The sequence below is a fragment of the Bactrocera tryoni genome, chromosome 4 (genome assembly GCF_016617805.1).
Source record: "Bactrocera tryoni isolate S06 chromosome 4, CSIRO_BtryS06_freeze2, whole genome shotgun sequence".
Classification (NCBI taxonomy): Eukaryota; Metazoa; Arthropoda; class Insecta; order Diptera; family Tephritidae; genus Bactrocera; species Bactrocera tryoni.
The window spans coordinates 54,415,577-54,439,680 of NC_052502.1; the positions used below are offsets into that span (position 1 = coordinate 54,415,577).

The following is a 24,104-nucleotide window of genomic DNA, read 5'->3' on the forward strand; positions in this document are numbered from 1 at the left end:
GGAACGGAGGGTTACATCGTCGAAATATCTGTTCTCGGCCGGATAAAAGTCGTGTACGTTTCGGTTCCTAAAAATATAATGTTTTTTTAAATGACTTTTCTTAAAATATCCTGTTTGGAGCCGCCTCTTAATTTCCAATAATTTTTCACTTTTAAGAATTTATAATTTAAACTCCCATCAACGAGTTGCAGGTACTCATTCATCTTACTCGAATACAGCGGTTGTCATGCCCCACTTATTACTGATTCATTCTATGTTCGGTTATCGCTCATATCATTTACTTTTGATTTTCCACGTTTCGATATCGCCCTTTCCATTGCCACCTGCTTTTTGACCATCAAGCACCATTACAGCTACAAGTTCTTATCAACGACACGTTACTTCGCGCTTGTGTTGCTTTCCTGCGTTTTTCCACATACGAGTAACTCGGTTAGTTACTCGTTATTCTGATTTCACTCGCTCGCACACACATCCTTCGGTAGTGCTAACGCTAGCTGGACTGGCCATTTAACAGTCTCGCTTTACACTTTGTGACACTCGCTTGTCTCCGCCGTTGGTCCTCCGCCATTAACGCCACGCAGTCTATCCACCTATCGACACGCTATTATACACATAATCAAAACGGAAAATACTATCTACGCCAATTGAGTGTATGAAGAAAATCATAAATAAAATGCACACTGAAAAATACGCCGTAAATATTTGGCTCGTGAAATAGAAAGTTTTCGAAGCGAAGAGTGTTACGCAAACACCCGCTTATACGCTTTTCATTTGTGTGGGTGTGTGGGTGCGTGCGCGTTGGTCTCCAACACGGTCGGCTGTGTCCTTTCACTTTTGTGCGCTGAAAATCAATTATTGTGCTGTGCGCTTGCAGTGAAATAACGGTTGACACACAACGTCCAAACCCACCAGTTGGCAAAACTAATTGTTGTTTTCACTTTTGTGGGCCCATACATGTGCGTACACATACATATGTATGTGGTGTGTGCCTTGCCCACATTCTTGTTTGAGGAGTTAGTCCATCAAGCGTACGCCTGCATTAGTCGAAATTCAGCCTTGCGCGTCACTCGCTTTCATTAACGCAACGTCACTGCTGTTGTTTCACTTGTTCAACGTCTCGTCACGCGAAGGCGCGCGCCCGCACCGCCCACTTAATTGGCGTTTTTGTTTATCGGTACTCGCCTGCAAGTGCTCAGCAAGCGTTGAACTATTTGTTGCACCTCCCTCCACAGCCATAACCATCGGCAGCACCACACCTCCAGCTTCCCGTCCATAAAAGTTCAAAGCATATTTGCGCTTTCGTCGCTTCATCGCGTTCACGTCGTCGTCGTTGTCGTCGTTGTCGTCGTCACTTTTATTGACCGTCCCAAATTTCGGTGAATTTTCGGTACCTTCGATCCTAACACCAACCGTTTGCGTGTTATATCCGATTGTAAACGCGCTCGTTCTATGCTCGTATGTCTGGCTCGGAGCGTGTGAATTGGTGTTCAGTCCTAGTTCATATGTTATATAAGCATTCAGTGTACGTGTTGAGTGGGTGAAAGTTTGATCATTGCGCTGACGAGACGAACAGCGCTTCAGCGAAGAAAGTGAAAGCAAAACAAAACGCAAAATATACCATAAGAGCAACGAAAGAGTGTGCGTAAGACACCGAGAGTGAGGTAGTCATTTTTTATTTGAAATAACTAAGGTCTACTTCAATACTCGTTAATATTTACAGTCACACCCACAAGTATGTTTACATCTATTTTTCGTCAGCAGCGAAGATGTTGAAGTGTGTGACTTGTGTTGAAGGAGAATTTAATATTTCCGAGCTTAATAAATAAAATTTACTGGGTGAATTTAAACTAACGAGGGACAATTTCGGAAAGTATGTTTGTTCTAATCAAAAGAGGGGTTTATTATCCGAGGCTGTGTTTTTCCTTTTTTTGGGGGTGTTTTTTACGTGGCGGCTCCCAAACCCAGCGCACAACCCTGGTGAGGAATTTTTCACCTTCTCACTTTAGCTCGCCTACAAACGGATGTTTTTTGGTTACCTGAGGATAATATGTCTAAGACCGAAAGTCGTGAGGTGCTTGAGTCATATGTAGAAGAATCATTTCTGGCCACATCCAAGTGAATGTCAATCTGAAAACTTTCCTCACTTGCATAAATTTCTACACATAGGTCCACGTAGTAACATTCAGTACACGCCGGGGAAGGCAGAGGAAGAGGAAACCTCCACTCCGTTGAAAAGAACAGGTGGAGAAGGATCGACTGGGAATCTCCAATTGGCACCAAACGGCGAAAAGGAAAAACGACTGGCGCGCGTAAACTCGGCTAGAATCGCGTAAGCGGTGTCTACAACCATAAAGAAGAAGAAGATGTTTGTTCTAATGTTGAAAATTATCTTAAGAATGGAACACCATTTATTTTGATAGATCAATTAAAGACCATACACAAATCCTTTTCTTCTGTCGTTTAGATTCTGTAACCGCTTACACTACTTGGATCACATCGCCTTCAATGGCGCTCGTTTGAAACACTTATACCTCAGCTGAATTGTTACATTTCCCGTGGCGCTGCAGTACTACCGCAATCTAGAAATTTCATTATTTCGTTGATTTCGGGTACATCATTCTGTCATTGTAGATATTATACTGATACTCGTCCAGTGTTATATTTACCATAGTTACGCCAGAAAGCACTATACATTAATTCGAGAAAGCTGCTATAACTTTGGTTTGCAAAGTTGGTCGCATTAAATTGAAGGTTTCATCAATCGCATTTAGATCAGAAATTCCGGTCGGACTCGACGATTTTTATCATTTTATCGATATTTTTATGCTTTTGAACCAATTGTCGAAGCACTTTTGTCACTTTGATTGAAGTATCTCCAAAACATGCCTTTTAAATGCATCAACCGCGTCTTCAGGAATCAAAAAACTTTGACCTACTGTTTATTTTTTAAGAACGGGAATAAAAATAAGTTATTCGGTGCCAAGTCAGGACTATACGGGCGATCATCAAATCGATGCTTTAAGTGCTCAAAAATGCAGTGTGCAGTCGATGAGTGAGAGCTGTTATTATCGTGGTGAAAAGTGATACGTCATCGGCGGTTGACTTTTCTCATTTCTTGAAAGACAACAACCAAAAAAATGATTGTGTACCACTCAATATCTACTTTTCTGCATTTTTCTAGTGAGAGGTTTGCACTATATCCAATTATTCAAGAAAATAGGCAACCATTCGGCTCATTTTGAAATACCGAAGCAATCGACTGCTCTTTACTTTCGGACCCATACTCGTAAATCCACGATTTATCACCTGCTACGATGTCATAGATGTGTTTGGAGGCACTGCTAACGTATTTCTTTAACTTTTCTCTCGACCAATCGGCACGAGTCTTTTTTGTCCGATTGACAAATTGTGTGGGATCCAACGTGAACAATTTTTTTTACAGTGAAATGTTTCGGCAATATTAATTGTATGCTAGTCCTACTAATGCCTATAGTTGCTTCTATCTCACGATAGTTCACATGACGATCTGGGGATATTAGTTTATGCAAGGGATCAATAGTTTCCTGAACGACAACAGAATTTGATTACATCACATTTATTGACGATGATACACTATGTTATTACGTGTGGTACAAATTACGAAATATCCGATAACTGTGAAAATCACATATTCATTCGACTTCTATTCATTCTCTCCTAGGAACGCTACGAACATTTCAATCAAAATTTATGATTAATCTATACAAATTTGGCCAAAATAAATAATGAATTGAGCCATATGCTGCACTAAATGGGCAGTAATTGTGTGTGGTTAAACACATACATATACATATGTGTATGATTATATCAGAGCACACAACCCCTACCATATATTTGTATACACTACAACCGCATGTGATTATTAGCGTATTCATACCTATTACTTATATGCGCATACTTATCACAAGTATTTGTAGGTTTGACAGGGCGTATGAGTAATGCATTGCCATTTGTTTGACATTAATGGCATCCGGGTTGAGCTAATCTAATCAAATCAATAAATATGTCCGTATTCAACTCATTTTCAGTGTTTTGCTTTCAAATCGTGTTATTTGCCTGATTAGACTGATAGTAGTTGGAAGAGTAATGTAAATATAGATGATTAAATTAAGAGGCCTTTGCAGATAAATCTTCATTTATCAACTTATTAGTCTTGATATAAAGCTTTCACGGAGCCAAATATTGTTGAGAAAGCAGGAAGGAATAAAAGTAGAAGGTGGCATTATATTGCTGCAGAGGAGCTTTGGGAAAAAGGGGTGGAACTCTCATCAAAGATGGTGTCTTGGCCCTATGAAACTGTAGGACAAGCCTATAATGTTCTTTGGTGTATTTGTTTGGAGGAGGGCGCTGGAAAAGGCTACGCTTGCTAAGAAGCTTGAATGTGTCGCAGCTCTCATACAAAACTCGGTGCACTGCGAACTACCCAGCAACATCACTTAATTTCATTTTACACTCAGCAACTGTGAACATTATGGACAGATGCATAACTGCGAAGTGCGCTTTAAGGCTTAAGGCTGGGCATATCGAAGCCTCCGGAATCACGGCGGCTTTTTTACTGCTCATATACCAATGGGAGATATGTGGAAGTGAAACAGTCACTAGAGAAGAGACGCTTTTCAACAGATGAGTCGAAGCTGGGAGGAAAGGTTGGAATGGGAGTTAGAGGCTCTCCGCCGATTTTAGCTCTAGGACGTAGGACCTTTTAGTATTTTTCAGGCAAAAATGGCAGCTATTACGGTGTGCGTAGACGTACTGCTGCGAAGTGCAGCCCCTTTTAAGAAGACAGGCATTCATTCCGACAGCAGCGCGGCAATACTAACGTTAAGCTAAAGAGTATCATCAGACTCGTTTGGGTGCGCTGGCGACTGCAAAGTCGACGAGCTAATGGGAACGAGTTGAATTACCATTGCCATCTTGCGTTCAATAACTGGACCAATGGACCTCGCGTGCGCTTATCAAGCGGCGGTCGACGGTTCCCTTCTGTGACACTGTAAGGTCCTTTTGGCCTACAGTAGAACGCAAGACATCTTTTAAACTACTTGACCTTAGCAAAGTTCATTTTGTCGCAATAGTAGGGCTTCTTACTGGACATTGTTCAATAGGCATTTATGCGGTGAAGCTAAAAATCTTTATGGACGCTATTTTTCAAAGTTGTATGGCGGAGGGTGAGGTGAAAATATTCAGGCACTTTATTCCTCATTGTCCAGTCTTTGCAAGGCTGATGAGGAAGTTTTTGAGCAGTCTTACCTTCGGTGAACCAAGAGACATAGCCGAAACTGATATTAACCGTCTCAACATCTTTTGTGATGTGTGACTTTGTCGATTTTAAGGGTCTTATGATCTATTGAATAGAAGATTTAGATAACACAACGGACCGACATTCAAAGCTATCTAATTTACATCCCTATTAAGATCGATTTAACCAAACCTAACCTAACGAAGCGTCCGGACTTAATCACAAATCTTCAATTACAACTAACTTGGATACCAAATTGTACCCAGGATGGTGAAAGAAGTGTGAATAAAGAGTAATAAAATTAGTGCTGAATTTCGTCATCTACAGGACAAATCTGAGAGTAAAGACTTGACAAAGTTTTAGTCTCGACGCATCCTAAATAACTGTATATTACTGAGCTGACTAGATCTTTTCCAATACTATCGAGCCAAACGACTTATGTTGGTCCGTATAACTTTCTCAGTTTTCTCCGAACAATTTATATGTTTTGTGCATTTTTCCTGTATAACGGTGTTTTCTATAAAACGTTTGTTTAAATTATATGTACAGGGTGTTTGGCAAGCGTCGGCTTGGCCAATAAAGCTGCTGTATGTGCGTAACCCGAAGTAAACTTAGCTCTAACTTCAAAAACTGAAACTCAATAATTAAATTTCTTGAACAGCATCAGAAATTTCGAAATTTCTAAGATGAGTAATATGAGATTGTTCAATTGTAACCAAACTATAACTTTCCTTCTTTGCTTGTTTTGAAACTTTCTTTTCACTAACTCAAATGCCAGCTGGTTGCTTATAACAGATTTCCAAGTACAAAATGCAAGTTGCAAGAAAACAAAGGTTAATCGTACGAAGAACTAATAAAAATTCCACCACTTGTGATTAGAAGCTGTAAAGAGAGAAAGATCGCTTCGTTGCTTAGTGAATCAATTATAGTTAAAAGGATGGAAAATCAATAACTCGCATTAAAAACCATAACGGTCAACTTAACAATTGCTGAATATAAAACAACAAAACACAAAAGAATAAATGCAACAAGAAAATACAAAAACAACAATTTTAAACCTGAAACAACGCATTTAAACGAAAAAAGTAACCAACACTGACTAAACGGGTATAAACCAGCAAAACTAATTCAAAACCGAAATAGAAATGGCGAATACCGCACAGCTTTTGCGGCGACAGAGTTCGCGAGACTTCGGTGGTGTATTGAAAAGTCAAAAGAGCATTGATCAACTGGAACTACGGGTGAGTAGCTGACAGGCAGACTTCCCTGCCCAATTAAGCGCCTTATCCAAGGGTTTGATTTCAGGAAGTGCTTGTTCGTTTTTAATCAACTTTGTTAATTAGCTACTTCGTTAGCTCAACTCCTCGTCTTACTGTTACAACTTGTTTGACTTTGCTGTTATTTTTTTGTTTGCATTCTCGTTAGGAAATGCGCGGTCGCTTGGTACCCAAAGAACACCATACCAGCGGCACACATCATCATCCGCATCCCACCCACCACCATCAACCCATGTATGGTGCCACTAATCAGGCGTTTCTCGGCGATGCTTTTGACGAATCGACAGAGTTGGAACCGGACGGTTTCGGTTCGCAGGCGAGCACGAGCAAGTCAAAAGCAGAACTTGTCGCAGCGGTCTCGGCCACAGTGGAGGCACAAGCAGAGGATATTGTTGAGGGCGAAAAGGAGGGTGAAGAACGTGAAAGTTGGGACAACAAAATCATGTTTCTACTCGCCACAATAGGGTAAGTGAAGTGTGACAGCGACATTGATGGCGTTAAGAGCCGTGGAAATAACACTCTACTGGTATTTATGCTCATTCACATAACCGCGAAGTGTTATGAAGCTGACGGCGTTGAGAGTGGTTGTACAAAACTGTTGAATAATTGTATACAAAGTGAAAATAATACTTTTGAAAGCAGAAAAGGAATACCGAACTCGAATTTTGCTTATAGGTATACTTGGCGTATACTTGACGTATGTTTCTAACCAGATTATGTACTAAAGGGTGATCCATTTCGAGGTTATCTACTTTTTTAAAGAAAAAAATACAGAAACTTCAAACTTATTGGGGAATGCTTATTATCATTCGAAAGAACATTCTTTGGCATTTATTTTTTGAAAATTATCTCTTTCAAATGTTAGCCGAGGCTGAGTTTCAGATGGTCCATCTATTGAATTCCAATTTTACCACAGGAAAAATTTTAACGGTGTGATATCACACGATCTTGGTGGCCTATCAACCGGCCAAAAACGTGAAATATTCTTATTACCGAAGTGTTCTCTCAATAAATCCATTGATTGATGCAATGTGTGGGAAGCGGCACCATCTTGTTGAAACCTAATGTCCACACACTGGATGAAATGTCAGCTCTGGAATCTCTTTAGGTTGCTCTTCGTCCCAAATGCGGCTATTTTGGTTATTGCATTGAGCCAGAAATGGGCTTCGACGCTGAAAAAAATTTGGCTCGAAAACGTCGGATCTTCGTCCGGATGTAAAATACGCCAAGTCGTTCCATCTCGTCTACACTCTCGACTACGGCTGCTATATTTTCCTCACTGCGTGCTGAACGTGGTCTATTAATAAATCAGAATTAGTTATATTACCTACCAATCTTCACGGATCATTGCTGTTGAACCCTTGAATTGGCTTCCCATTAAAACTTGGACATACTCAAATTCCTTTATCTAGTAGAGATCAATTCGGAGTAATTAGAGGAGCGTATAACAGCAAGATCTCTCTGACTTGACAGTTAGAGTTTTAGGCTACCGCCATTTGTTATTCATGTCTATGTGTTCATTCGAGGCCAAGCTCTATAAATGATATTCTCCTTCCGACCTTAAAATTGTAAGTGGGTAATGATTAAAATATGATCGCACTTCGGTTTTTGATGAACCACTGCACATTGACATATACTTGAAGCTGTAAAAGTTAGCTAAGAAGTAGGCATCTAATGAGATCGCGTGGGTCACATCGTGAATGCAACAGGACACTTCCCCCACTTGTTCCGAAGAAGACAAAGACTGTCCAATCTTAAGCAAAGGTGATGACTTCCGTTCTCTAGGAGATACAAGATGTGTCCCACTTTGAATATCTCGAGAAACGCAAAACGGTCACAGGACTCTACTATGCCGCTTTATTAAAAGGATTCGTTTTTATTGGCGTAGACAACACTTACGCGGTATACATCCGAAGCTGTTGTTTCCCTTTCATTTTAGGCCGTGTTTTACGTGGCAGGTCCCAAACCCAGCGCACAACTCTGGGGAGGGATATTTCGTCTTCTCACTTTAGCTCGCCTTCAAACGGATGTTCTTTGGCTACCCAGAGCATAATTGGTCTAAGACCAAGCTGCTTGAGTCATATGTAAAATAATCGTTTTTGGCCGCTCCCAAGTGAATGGCGCACAGAAAACTTTCCTTACTTGCGTGAACTTTTAGACATGACTCCATCCTCCAAAAGGATTCGTCGCAAATTGGAGAAAATCCCATCCTTTTGTAAAAGAAATAATATCCCACCGTGAGAGCCTACCAGCTTACATCTCCGCCGTTACCGCCAAATAGATCGAATAGTCCACGAACTGTTGGTCTATTCTCCGTATCTCTAGATTTAGATGCGTGCGACCTTTTTAGTTTTGAAAGGAATATACATTTATGCATTCTGAAGCTAAGGTGACTTCGTCTGCCATGACTTTTTGAACCTCTCTGTTAGTCTATGTTAATAAAAATTAGTTTTGTGGAGACAGGTCATTTAGAGATCTTTTGTAGCCCTTCCAATGTTTAAACAAATAATTTATCCAAAAACTGGTACTTTAAATAGTAGGAAAGAGCTGATGAATCAATAAACTCTTCTGGTGTTGCCCTCTGGATTCTAACATATCCAAAAATTTAGAATAAAATAAACACTTTCTAAGTAGGACTATTAATATCATTACCTTATGTAATCCTCACGAAAAAAGAGGAAATAAAATATGTATTTAATATTAACAATTCTAGCTATGCCGTTGGCTTGGGTAACGTCTGGCGTTTTCCTTATTTGGCGCAAAAGAATGGCGGCGGCGCTTTCCTCGTGCCATATTTCATAATGCTGTGCATACAGGGCTTGCCGATATTCTATCTGGAATTGGCTGTAGGCCAACGGCTGCGCAAGGGTGCGATTGGTGTATGGAGCCAGGTAAATGAAGCCGCATATATAATAAATAAGAAAATAAATGCTCTTATAATTTATTTATTCAATTAAGTACCGCTTACTCTTTCACTCTTTTGTCGCATAGGTCTCACCGTATTTGGGCGGCATTGGCATCTCATCCGCAGTTGTCAGTTATATCGTCGCTTTGTATTATAATACCATAATTGCCTGGTGCCTCATATACTTGTTGCACAGTTTTGAGTCACCTTTGCCGTGGGCCGATTGCCCCACACGCCTCTATGCCAATTACACTTATGACCATGAGCCGGAATGTGTGGTAAGCAGCTAACACACATAGAGCACACTCACACACATGCATCCAGATTATCGCATTTGCCACACTATGCTCTGACATAATTATGAACATACCCATGTACATACACATACACATGAAGGCGAACAATAATCATCCTTCATTCGAGCGCTCATAAAACTACATAAATTGCGTTGACTTCATGAATCGTGAGTAAATTTAATTAATTGGCATCCCTGTAGAGTATATAGCACTATATTCATAAGTATTAGTAAAATACGATTTTATTTAGTTCAACAGGCTAAACTTCCTTTATTTTTGAAACATTGAAATCTTCCATTACAAACAAACCATCAACATCCACTCACGGAAATGAATGAAGATAGAAAACAGGATATAAAAAACATTTTATGAACCTAACGAAATTCTTGAAAACCCCCACGTGTAATTAAGAGCATTATATCAACAAGCTAATACACTTTACAAACTTTCAAGTCGACCACAGTTCCAAAATATAATCTGAAGATCCAAACATTTATTTTAAACTTCGTTTCATTGAGGGCCCTCTCACTCTCTCGTGCACTGATGCTAAACACCTATTGTAAGACCAATTCTACTCCACGTTGCAGTAGTATGGTGGACAGGCGTATGGAAATCCCCCTACCAGAAGCCAATGGAAAGGTTCAGAGGTTCGCTGCGCTATGCATAACCGGAGCTTTAAGAATAACTCCAATGGTGGCTCTTAAACTGGTACTAAAGCTGCCACCTAAGGACCTCTTCGTTGAAAACTGCGCAGAAAAAATGACGGGACGACTGGCTGCAGGAGAACTTATATATAGAACCTTCAAGCATAGCGCGGACACTTTTCAACTGGAAAGGAAAATTCAAAATAAACATAGAAAAAAAGATGGCTTGCATAAAGGTATTTAGCTACGCGCAGCACTCTAAACATCTATACTGATGGCTCGAAAATGGATGATGGAGTTGGTGCAGGAGTATACTGTCCGAAGTTAGGCATAAGGCAACCTTTTAAGTTGCCAAACCACTGCCGTGTATTTTACGCTGAGGCCTTTGCTATTGCGAAAGCAGCCGAACTGGCCTCTAATGCAACTGCAGGCAATTCCAGAGTAAATATCTACGTAGACAGCCAAGAAGCAATCAAGGCAGTAACCTCGTATCGCATATCAGCCAGAAGTGTCTTGGGAGGCAGGGCAGCAGTGGAAAGTGTTGCCAGTAACTTCACTTATACTAGGTGTCAGGCCACAAAGGCTTCGAAGGAAATGATATAGTGGACGTGATTGCCAGGAATGGTGTGCGGCTAACATCCGAAAACGTGATAAACATTAGGAAACACATGCATTGTCTATACGACGATCTTGCGAGAAGCATGGTAAAGAAAATCAGAACCCGATGAAACGAGCTACTTGGGTGCAAAATTGCAAAAATCATGTGCAAAACGGTAGATCGGAATTACACAAAATTCCTACTGGCACGCGATAGAAGAGACATGGTGAACATGATGGGAATATCAATTGATCACTGGCTTGTGTCAACACACGCCCGCAGAATGGGGCAGCCAGATCGAGAAGACTGCAGGAAATGTCTAGAGCAAGGCACCAGGGAAACAATTGAGCATTTCTTGCGCACTTGTCTCGTACTGGCAAGTCTACGCTGTAAGCCTCTGGGGTCCCCGTGATATAATACACTGCAGTCCTCATGGATCTAGCAACTGAACTACATCTGGTATCGCAAAGGACCAAAACTGGTCCATACGTGGCTTATTGGCCTACTAGATTGACCTAACCTAACCTAATTACTCATACTTACTGCTGATTTGATGAAATTTTATAGCTTTCTTATGAACGGACATCGGACGTAATAGTAGCCGGCAAATTTTCTGACCTACGAAAGGTAATAGTAAAACTGGAACGATTTCGCATAGCAGTCTCAGCCTACCGACTTCAGTCGGGTCGGTAGCTGGAAGAAATCCGTTTTTTTCTGGCGAAAACTGTCCATTGCGCAGTATTTATCAAATTTTGTTGGGGCTTTGTTGTTGTTGTGGTCACTGAATTCTGTCGAGTTGATAGTACTTGGCCGGACAAAAACCCGACTGTCATGGGAAGAGTTTGCTGGGGAGTGTATTCTGTCACTTCAACATCAATAACCTTCCTTTTCTTCCCATATCTTGTATCCTTAGTCGGAAAAAATATTTGGCTAGACCAGTTAAACTTGACATTGTTGCTAAATTAATTTTTAGATTTTTTAAGTATTTGAAAGCAAATACTAAAGATAGAAGGAACTCGAAAGTAATAATTTACTTAATTAAGTGACTTACATACTTAACATTATCATACAAATTTAGCTACAAACATAACCGCACTGCCGCATAATTATAACTCCAAGTTTAAATTAATGCAAATATTTACATTACAATTACCACAATTAAATTTATCACCAATATATCAACCCACACACATATACATAGACACATAATAGGTTGTCAAAAAAGTCTTGCGGTATTTTCGCTAGTTGCGCTGAAAGCGCGTAGTTCTAGTTTTATTCGTCCCATCGGGTCATGCTATACCTTTTTGGAAAGATCATTTCACGCGCTAACAAGTGTTTGATTGATTGTTGTTTCTTTTAAGTCGTTCATGAGTTATAGCGTTGCAAACATGGAGCAAAATAAAGAGAAAATACGGCATTTTTTACAGTACTACTACGATAAAGGCAAAAATGCATCTCAAGCCGCCAATAAAATTTGTGCAGTTTATGGACCCGATACAGTTTCCATTTCCACCGCACAGCGATGGTTTCAACGTTTTCGTTCTGGTGTAGAGGTGGTCGAAGATGCGCCACGCTCCGGAAGGCCTGCCGTCGAAAATTGCGATAAAATCGCTGAATTGGTCGAAAGAGACCGGCATAGTAGCTGGGCATGAGTCATCAAAAATTCATTTCAATTTCAATAAAAATAAATAAAAAATTCAATAAAAATACCGCAAGACTTTTTTGACAACCCATTATTATTTTATAAGCATATCATATTCATAGTCAAATATTTGTCTACATTTTGACAGGCCTCTTCACCCACGCAATTCTACTGGTATCGCACCACACTTCAGTGCTCCGAAAGCGTCAATGAGCCAGAAAATTTTAATTATCACATGGCTATAGCGTTAATAGTTTCATGGTTTCTCGTTTACATCTGTATGGTGCAGGGAATTACTTCGTCGGGAAAAATTGTCTATATGACTGCCATATTTCCATATGTGGTGCTCATAATATTCTTTTTTCGCGGCATTACGTTGAAAGGTGAGTGTTTAAAGAGCATAAAACAGAGACGATTAATGAAAAGTTCACAGAAAAGTAATTTGTAGTAAACGAAGCGTCAAATAACGTGCGTGAATGCTCATACATTCATATATATATGTATACGACAATTTGGTTGTAGGAATATATGGGTCGTCATAGAACTCCCGAATTAGTTTGTCCGCCATCGCGTCCAACAAATATGTAGACCTGTGCTCATCTCCTTTGGGAAAGATTTTGCAGAAGAATATTATTTTTTTTTTCGAAACTCAATTTTGGTTAAATACAAGTAGTACGTAATAAACAAAAGGGGCACATTTGAAGTGAAGAACGAGGCCAGCGTGAAGTGTTAATCCACAAGCTATTGTCGACGTTGTTACATCCTCCAAAAGTCACTTTTTTAAGTGGCAGAGGAATCATTGATTCATATTTTTTCAAAAAAGAAGCCGACATAAATGTTAAGGCCAGTGGGACCAGTCATGACTTTTTCGTGCCTGAATTGGTGGATGTTGATGTGGATGGCCTCTGGTTTCAACAGGACCACGCTATAGGGTTTGTCCGGAAAATAATAGGACTGATTTTCTTCCGCAGTACTTCGGAGCGTGTATGCACCGACTGGATTCGGCTGGTCAGTTGTCTCCGAGCACCTGGAGAGTCAGGCCAAACATTTTCGCACGACGTGTTTCTGTGAGTGTGGGTGCGATGAAAGGCAAGCATTTTGAGACGAAAGAGGGGATCCAAGTAGCATGCACCTCGGCTCTCAAGGCTATTTCGGAGAATGTCTTCCGTGACGCCTGCAATGCTTGGACGCTGGCAGCTCCTCATCGACGCGGAAGGAGCCTATTTTGACAGTTTTAAAAGAATTTTTACAATTGGTTCAATAAGTTTTTTTAAATCGACTCAGTTCTATTACTTTCCGGACAAACCGTGTAGGCAGAGGAATCATTGAACGATATTTTTTCGAAAGAGAAGCCGGAATAAATGTTAAGGTCATTGGGATTAGTCATGACTACTTCGTGCCTGACTTGAAGGATGTTGATGTGGATGACCATTGGTTCCAACATGCAGAAAACGAAGCAATCAAGTTATTGTGGCGCCGCCTCCAAAATCGAGCGGTTTAATATCGTTGGAGTCATTGCAGACTCCGTTTGACTCCATTAGATTAGATTCTTATAAGTCAAACCAATATCCTTAAATTTTCAAACAAGTTTGTGAAAATGAATACACTTCCCACTTCCTTTTCTCGAACAGGCGCCTCAGAAGGTGTGGCACATCTCTTCACGCCACGCTGGGAAACACTACTTGACCCGGTTGTTTGGCTAGAAGCCGGCACGCAGATTTTCTTCTCCCTCGGACTTGCGTTTGGCGGCTTGATCGCCTTCAGTTCATACAATCCTGCCAACAATAATTGTTATCGAGATGCCATCTTAGTGTCTCTCACAAATTGTGGCACTTCGATGTTTGCTGGAGTTGTCGTCTTCTCGGTGATCGGCTTCAAGGCCACATCAACATTTGATCGTTGCAACGAGGAACGCCAAAGTTTGATTGCGCAAAACAGGACTACAAACTTACCAGTATGTGATCTGCAAAAAGAACTGGCGAACGTGAGTTTAGGCATATATAAATAATTTAATTTATTTAAATAAACTTTTCATATCTTTTGACTGCAGAGCGCCTCAGGTACTGGCTTGGCCTTCATTATATTCACCGAAGCGATCAATCAATTTCCCGGCGCCCAAATATGGGCCGTGTTGTTCTTCCTCATGCTCTTCACACTCGGCATCGATTCACAGTTCGGCACACTGGAAGGCGTCGTAACCTCGCTAGTGGATATGAAGCTATTTCCAAATCTACCCAAGGAATGGATTGTGGGGGTCAGTAAGGCAAAACCGAACATTTTTGAATGAATTAATTTTTCTGTAACATTACAGGGTCTTTGCTTTTCCTGCTGTTTAATCTCAATGTGCTTTGCTAACGGCGCTGGAAGCTATATATTTCAGCTGATGGACAGTTTTGCTGGCAACTTCCCGCTTCTGATCATTGCGCTCTTCGAATGTCTGTCGATCAGTTATATCTACGGTGTTAGAAGGTGAGGCAGACTCTAGATACAACGTATTTTAGGGCTTTGATTACATTCTTTTATTGGTTATTAACATTTCAGGTTCTCCGACGACATTGAAATGATGACTGGTTCGCGTCCCGGCTTATATTGGATGCTATGTTGGAAGTATCTCTCACCTGCTGCCATGATCACAATATTGCTGGCCTCGTTCTATCAACTACTTACCGAGGGTAGCAGTTATCCCGCTTGGATAGCCGCTAAAGGCCTGACCGAAAAGCTTGAGTGGCCTCATTGGTGCATTGTTATTGCATTTTTCCTTATACTATCGTCAATATTATGGATACCGATCGTGGCGATATTGAGGTATGTCCGAGCCTCAGTCATTTTTTACATGTGTACTGAAATATGTATTTCCTGCTTAGATTATGTGGCATTAAAGTGGTGGAAGACACAGATCCTGCTTGGTTCCCAGAAGCCGAGCTCAAAGAGGTGCACGGCATTGTGCCACACGAACCTACCGAAATCGAACGCAGCATATTTTGTTTCAATATGGATGGCACAGAGGGCATGTGCTGTCCAAAATATGGCTTGCCAGAGAAATCGCTCGAAGAAGAGGAGTAAATATACAAAAAAGCAAAGGAATAAAGCGTAAAAATAAAAAATATGAGGAAGATCACAAAGGTGTGATGAAAATGCTGAAACGAGTGGTATATATAAAATGAAGTACATATTTATTAATGACTCACACGAAACCGTCGAGAATATACTTAAAACGAAAGAAGGCGGATAGAATATGTGAAAATTCGTAGAACGAATGAAGTGAACAAAATAAGTAAGAAAAGGACGATGTTATCAACTTTTTATTTTATAAAAAATCTGCATTTTTGGTGTTTTGGTGCAAAAAAAAAAATGGTTTGGTGACTCAACTATACAATAATACGTTAAGCATGAAATAAATTATATATATATACATATAAATTATACATAAATATATCTATACAAGAGTATATAATATAAGTTAATTCTGTAGAATTACACTTAAAGACAATAATTTAAAGTAGCGCATTGTTTAGGCATAAGTTTAGACAAGAGAATCTACTTGTACATATATTAAAGTATTTATAAAAGTTAAGGACAATAATGTTGAGCATACTTGAACAAAAGCTACACTGATACAAATACTTAGCGCCTAAAGGAAATTAGATTTTCCATAAAAAACTCTTAGTTGAACTAAATAATTCACTTGACTTGAGTATTAAGTGAGCTCTAACAAATAATCCTCCAAAAAATAATCTCAAATTAGCCACCGATTATGATTCTACAAGTATTTATACGACCGAGGTTGCTAATATTTTCAATTTTATTTAAGACTATTTTATTTTTTTTATTAATTTTAATTTAGATTTAGTGGTCTATGTAGGTTTAATTAATTTTGAACTGAACAAAGGCATTGTTAAATAAAGCTATATAACTACAAGTGTTTCGAGATTAGAATAAATTGGTGGCTTGAAAGGCAGCAAATGGTTGCCATTAACTTAAGCCAACTTAAATTACTGCTACTTACAAGTCTATCTTAATTAATCTCTAAATGTTTCGCTCTCTCTGAACACATTTTACGTGATCATTTGGGTGATCCATTGCGAGGATCACTACATTAAAAAAAAAACACAGAAACTTCAAATTTAAAAGGGAATTTTTATTATTATTCGAAAGAACGTTTCTTTTTTGAAGATTATATCTTTCAAATGTTGGCCGCGGCTACGTCTCAGATGAATCAGATCATCCATTGAATCCAATTTTCGATGACTCGTTCGAGCATTTTGATTGGTACAAGGCCTGAAGTCTAACGGTGTGATATTAAAACATGAAATTATCTGCTCACCGAAATGTTCTCTCAATAAATCCATTGATTGATGCGACGTGTGGGAAGTAGCGCCGTCTTGTTAAAACCAAATGTGATATCACGAGATTCAATTTTAGGCATCAAATAATCGGTTATCATGGTGCGATAACGGTCGCCATTGACGGATACGATGATTCTACCGTCCCACAAACCACACCAAACCGTTGTTTTTTTCGGATGAAATGGCAGTTCCTGAATATCTTCAGGTTGCTCTTCGTCCCAAATGCGGCGATTTCGCTTGTTTACATATCCATTGAGTCAGAAATGGGCCTCATCGCTGAACAAAAATTTGGCTCGAGAACGTCAGAATTCCTTGGAACTTTTCAAAAGCCCAAAGAGCGAAGCGATGCCGCTTGGAAATGTCGAGTGGCTTCAGTTCTTGCACAAGCTGTATTTTGTAAGTTTTCAATTTAAGATCCCGACGTAAAATGCACCAAATCGTTCCGTACGTGAGTCCGAGTTGCTGCGAACGGCGCCGAATCGACTCACTCTCCACGGTCTTCGTGTACACTGTCAGCTACAGCTGCTATATTTTCTTCACCGCGTGCTGAACGAGGTCAAATATTATCCAATAATGAATTCTAGGTTTCAAGGTGGATGATGAAGTTGCGAATAGTACGCTCAATAGGTCGATTATGTTGGCCATAAGTTGAGCGAACATAACAGCTTGACACGACTCACGCGTGATCTGTCAAAAAAAAAGGCTATTGAAAGAAGTGCCTCTCCTTGGATCACCCGTTATTTGAGACAATGTGGTTATTCCTAATACAACTAAATAACGGTACTGCTAAGTGTTTCCTACTACCAAAAACAAATTCTGGCTCAATGTCACTTGGATTTCAACGTGATTTTGAAACCTGTTTGAAGACTATACATATATCTCTCTTTTATATCCCTTATATATGAGACTAAATGTTTATGCCTCATTGTATTGTATTTAAAATATGTACAAAAACTATTTAAGGAAATTTAATTTAATCTATGATTTGTTATTATAATATTTGAAATCCATTGTTGCTACATTCAAATATTTTTTTATTTCTCGAAAATAGACCTCGGTTGAAATCCAACACACCAACAGCCTAAGAATATCAACACGTTAAAAAAAATTTATTTAAAAAATATTGTTAAAAACTTAAACAAAACTGTTAAAGCGAAAAACCTTTCCCAACTAGACATAGGTTTCACCAAAAGTGTGTCTAAAATAACCAATGACCACCACACCGTACACGCGTCGGGTGAGGCAAAAAATACTTGAAACGTGCAACTCCACACCGCCCAACATAACATAACCTAACATAGCATAGCATACATACAAGAATGATGAATGTGCAGGCATTGCTGCCTTGTTTAAATATTGTAGTTTTTGTTTTTGTAATACTTGTCACCAAACGTGTGCAGCAAAGCTTAAACTATCACTGCAGACATGTGTGCGCATATTTGAATTATCCGATACCACTGGAAATGACATATCCTATTGCAAACATTTACATACTCACTCAGATGCACAAAGACATACATATACATATAATTATACGTAAATTAAAATTGTTATACTTTCAGTTCTCTAGTATACGAGTATATGTCGGTACATATAAATATATATGCATACATGCCATTGCACTCGCGGCTTAAACAAATAAATTAATAATGAAATTACGAAATTGGAACATAATTAAGCGATTTTTTTGAATTCTCTAATATAAGTCATACCTGGTTGTTCTATACGCTTATACCATTTTTTGACTGCATGTTGTTGTACGTACAAAATATAATATATATACATATGTACATTTAATTAGTGTCATATGCTTTAGTATATATACATACATATGTCATATTTAAACATAAGTAGCTCTGTTATGCTAGAAGAAAGCGTTTGTATATGAATAGTTTTAAAGCTAATATTTTCAAAGTGATCAAAGAAAAACGGTAGCTAGAACAGTCGGTTCTTTTGCCAATACAAATGACAATAATTGTGCGATTTTCTTTAAAACATAATGCTTTAATTTAATATAATAACAATATATTTCAAGTTGAGTGAAGAGTTTGCCTATAAAAAAGTGATTATAATTCTTTTTTTTTAACTAGCGTTCGTCCAGACCCAATAACTTCTGGTTGTCGTCTTAGTACTAAAAGCTGACAACGAAATCTATCTACCGTTCATGGACGCCTTAAAAGTTGTATATATGTTCACTGAGCGCATATGATCACAACGTTCATCAAAATAACTTAAAGGAAAAACTTTGCTGCTAAAGTGTTATATGCACAACCGGACCGGATTTGAGATCTGTTCTCGATCGCGTGCTCCAAGGCAGTGTACTCGCTTCTGTGCAATATGTACATTCTTTATACAGCAAACCTTTCCTTCTGACTCCACAATGACGGTCTGAAGTCAATCTGAAGAGTAAGTTGCTAATTTATAATGTAATACTTAGGCCGAACTCGACGTATGTCATTCAAATGTTGGGCAGTGCAGCGAATTCAAATTTAAAAGTAATTCTAGCTTTTCAAAATAAAGTCCTACGCACCATAGCCTTTTTTATTTGAGAAACGATGTCCCTCACCGGGATTTGCGATTCAAGTGCTGGACAATACTTTACAACGTAAAAAATTGAAAAGACATCACTTGCTAGACCTCCCCTTTCGATTCAATTAATGTATAAAATTTAATTTTATTATTTATTTAATTTTACACAATCCGAATACGTGGACTTCAGTGCGTATGACTGACTTTTTGCCGAAAATCTCGATCTATCAGTGAGATATGTTATTGAAATTCGGGAAAAATGTTTATTTGATAGTAATATAAGCTTGAGTCAAAAATGGGCTGAAACTGGTCAATAATTTCCTTATAAAGATTTCCCAATATAAATATTTTCGAACTACGACACTACAAATATCGACGAATGTGCGAATTATTTAATGAAATTGAGAGAGTGTATATTAGAAAAATGTGTATATTTAAGTGTAAGGATAAGTTCTTTGAACATTGCTCCAGACCTCATATAAGTAACAAACCTTACGAGCTGAAGGTATTTCTCCGGCTTTGATCGCAATTTGCAAAGGTATGAAATCTTCGTTTACGTCCCTTCTTTACTCGCGTCCTTAAATGCACTATTGCTAGTGCAACAATAGATTTGAGCTCCAGAACCTTGAAACCAAATTTGAATTAAATTAATGTCTATAATCCCAGTTATGACTTTAATAATGCAAGCACTTTTCAGTATTTACAAACCTGACTTAAAGAAGTGCATTTTTTCAAAATGTTTTCAAGTTAAAAAAATGTAAAAGTCGAAAAAAAAAATATTCAAAAGGCTTTCGACTAAATCCTTTAAATAGTTATGTCAACACTAGAAATGTACAAAAAAAAAAAAACGATTTGTTTAAATAGCGAAGACTCACGTCCCCTTTAGTTCAATGTATTTTATATAAAGATGTGGTCAGATATTGCAAGTAAAATGCAGTTTCAACTTATTTTGTTGGCAAAAATATACTTGCATGGATGAACAACCAAAAAGTTGTATCACACAAAAAGGAAAGGAAACATTGAATACTCTAAAAAGTATATATAACTGTTCAGCATGACGAGCTATTTTTTTTTTTTTTTTGAGAGTTGTCGACCTTTGCACAAGTCCCTTTCTTACTTAGCAGCTGCTTATTTGCCGGAAGTGCTCATATCAGAATTCAATATCGTAAAGCCGCCATACAAACTGACCAATCAAACTCAAGTACTTAAATGGCAATCTTTTTTATTTGATGAGGTATCGAACACAAGTTTTATTTGGCAAGATATCGTCGAGAGATTTGACATCTTTGTTACATATTGGTCAGATCGGACCACTACAGCATATAGCTGCTATCTAAACTGCCCAATCAAAATTATGATAACGGTCTTTTTATACACTTTTATGATATAAAAATGCTTCTGTGAAGGATGTTAAACCTTTTTTTTGGGTGAGGGGGTGGAAAATGCCTTCCGCATCAGCAGAGCTGTCATCACAGCAACGGTATGTGCCACTTGCAGGTCAATAATCCTGACCATGTCCGGATAACAGGTGTGTTGTGTAGAAGTCGGCGGTTTTCCTTTTTTAGCACATCTTCACAAATACCTGCTCCGAATAGTAAGACGGTATGTGTTTATTCGTCAGCAGTAGTAGCTCTGTTTTTTCTGTAGCGAGTTGGGGGTTATGTGTGCTAAGTCATGTTTGCTTCCGGATCATGACCTGATTCAGCTTTCTTCGGGCTTCCTCTGTGTGTCCGGCTGTGATTACTGCTGCTATGTCGTCCGCGTAGCCGATTAAATATGATTCGTCTGGCATTTCAACTTTTAATATTCCGTCAGTTGCTTTTGATGCAACTTCTATTGGTCGTGATCTCTGAGTCTGGTATAGCAGTCTTCTGTTACTAAGATAACTCCGCCCCACTGCATTGAGGTAATCGGGAATTCTAACATTTTTTTTTAGAGCTACCATCATGACCACCCTTGCGCTATTGAAGGCGTTTCGAATGTCTAATGTCGCCAAAATAAATATATATTCGGGGTATTATAGCTTTGTTGCAGCCGAAGTTATTGTCTTTTCTTGTTTGGTTGCAAAATTTCGGCAAAATTTATCGCTCTCTGTAAGACCTCAATACATAGATCTTTCGAATGTAAGCACTCTTAAGTTAATGACGAAACTTTAAAATTTTGTTACAGAAAATAACGGACCGACTCAACTCGACGTAGGCTGCTTTCCATATTCGTAATTTTTATTTGCGGTATTACAGATTTGAAAAAAGTTGTTATTTTTCATAGGCGCTGCAAACAATATCACCCAATCATATCTAAACAGATAACTAACTGCATAGTAATCTTGTGATCTCACGCTGCACTTCTAAGGAATCGAAAGTTTCCTAAAGTGTACTACAATACCTAAATATATACATACTCGTACATATGTACATTTACATATGTGCATCAACTTAAGACAATAAATAGACGTCATTGAGTAATTTGGAGTTAATAATTCGTATTTGTTAAAAATGTGTCCCAACAAAATAATAACAAAAATAACAAGACTATTAAGAGTATTATTATAGGTATATAAATATAAAGCCAACTTAATCCATTGAACGATTTACAAACATAAATTTTGCCATTCACCTGTAAGTGAAAGTTATTCATGCTGTGTGTTCGTAAGGAATTTTATTATTAACCCGTGTATTTGTATTTTATATTTACTGCATTCACATACTCTTGATGTACGCATAAAAGCAAAGTCCCAAGGTAAATAATAATAATAATTAAAAATAATAAAAAATAAAAAAAATAAAAAATAAATAATAAAAAAAAATAAATAAATAAAAAACAAATAACTAAAAATACAAAAGCAACAAAAATTAAATCTTCATGTAACTTTTAAGTAATAAATATGAATATCAAATAATTTGAAAAATTTTTTTTTAAATTTTAAGTTTTTGCTTATAAGTACTAAGAAGCGAAACAAAAGCCAAAAACAAATACATACCTACTAACTATATACATACACACACCAAATATGGGATACCTTAATTACATACAAACATGCATACATATATATTTGTAGAAAAAATGCCTATTTAAATATAATTCATTGTTATTGATGTTGCGAATAAAAATTTACTCCGCAAACACACACATAAACACATGCACACTCTATAATATACACATACATATACATACATATGAATGTGTCTAATCGATTTACAAATGCGTTAAGGTGTTGATTGCTTTTAAACATAAACAAAATATATTCAATTGTTAGCATTTTAATGAAGATTAATATATATACTAAACTTATACATACAAACAGAAATTAATTTATTTAGCAATGTTCGATGAAATGTTGTTTTGAGTGCTTAGTTCCATACTTTAGTTGTTGAAATGTTGAAATATTCACACATATGTATATCTACCTAATCCTCTCCCAATTGTATTTATATACAAACATACATACCTACTAGTATAAAATGCAAGCACTTATATACATACAAGTACATAGAAACACGCATATACATATATACTACAAATAAACGAAAGCAATGCAATGAGTAACACTAAATTGTATTTATAACTGTATAAATAAAAGTGAATGAGAAAGTAAAAAATACTAAACTATATACTGAAGACAATAAAAGAAAACGAAACAATACTTATTGCATTAATAAAGATAAGTAATTAAGAAAATCTCTTTCAATTGCATGTAGGAAAAAGCAGAGAAGTAAAACTTTGAACCATTGAAGAGATCTTTTTATATTAGCGGGAAAGCTTCGCAATCCAGAGCGCGAAACTTTAATCCGCTAAACCTAACCTACCGCCAACTCAAGACCAGTAAGTATAGGGGTCAAATGGAAATCGTGATCCCCACGTCGTCTGTCTATCCACGATTGGATGTCCGGTATTAGTCTGTGGGTTCAGCGTCTTTTGGATGAGCATTGTTACCACTCTCCTACATTTTGGTACTTTTGTTCCTATCCTCTGTCTTTGTCGATACTGTTTTGAGCACTGATAGCTGATGTAATCGCTGAAGTTTTTTTCCCTGAATGTCAATGGGCGGCATACTGGCTAATATTTCAGCAGTGTCGGTTGATATGTTACGGAAAACACGATTATTCGTATTGCCAAAAGTTGATGCTCTGTGGAGCCTGGATCGATAGCGAAGCCACATTTTATATACTGAGCTCACACGCAGTCCCTGCTGGCCATTATTCTTGATAACATCAGGTGCTCCTTAATTTTTTAAGTCTTGAGTCTGATATTACGTTTGGTTAATTAATTGTGGCTGTGAACTATTAGCTTTATGTCTGCTGGTTGCTGTATTCTTAACACTCCGTCACTCTTGAGGCTGCATAAGAAGGAGGCAAACGCTGAGCGCAGTTTGGCCCCAGTTGGAAATACCTAGCGAAACCCGTTGCTCTCCACCTGATCTTTCCGACGGAGTGGAGATTTTTCAATTCCTCTACAGCGGGTAACGCATCGAACACCTGCAATGCTGGTGTGATTTTGTCCATTTGGATGCCATGCTAAAACAAGTATGTCAATGTCGTCGTATAACTCGTAGAACTCGTTCGCCATTACCTATGTTCAAAGGACCGTAAACC

At 38.2% G+C, this 24,104-nt stretch overlaps 1 protein-coding gene across 1 annotated transcript; it reads left to right on the forward strand.

The window, feature by feature from the left end:
- Positions 1 to 527: 527 nt before the first annotated feature.
- On the forward strand, positions 528 to 16,793 carry LOC120775705 (sodium-dependent neutral amino acid transporter B(0)AT3). Its single transcript, XM_040106016.1, has 11 exons — positions 528 to 1,661; positions 6,054 to 6,516; positions 6,701 to 7,017; positions 9,266 to 9,443; positions 9,544 to 9,735; positions 12,786 to 13,020; positions 14,269 to 14,621; positions 14,688 to 14,891; positions 14,949 to 15,106; positions 15,179 to 15,442; positions 15,502 to 16,793. Exons 2-11 carry the CDS (start codon positions 6,421 to 6,423, stop codon positions 15,698 to 15,700), a joined length of 2,196 nt encoding a protein of 731 aa, XP_039961950.1. The 5' UTR covers positions 528 to 1,661; positions 6,054 to 6,420; the 3' UTR covers positions 15,701 to 16,793.
- Positions 16,794 to 24,104: the final 7,311 nt, after the last annotated feature.

Bases quoted from the DNA above. Each gene is read 5' to 3' on its own strand.
- LOC120775705 (XM_040106016.1), top strand. From the start codon at position 6,421: ATGGCGAATACCGCACAGCTTTTGCGGCGACAGAGTTCGCGAGACTTC. The intron at 13,021-14,268 runs GTGAGTGTTTAA...TTTCTCGAACAG, and splicing joins TCGCGGCATTACGTTGAAAG to GCGCCTCAGAAGGTGTGGCA. The intron at 14,892-14,948 runs GTCAGTAAGGCA...GTAACATTACAG, and splicing joins CCAAGGAATGGATTGTGGGG to GGTCTTTGCTTTTCCTGCTG.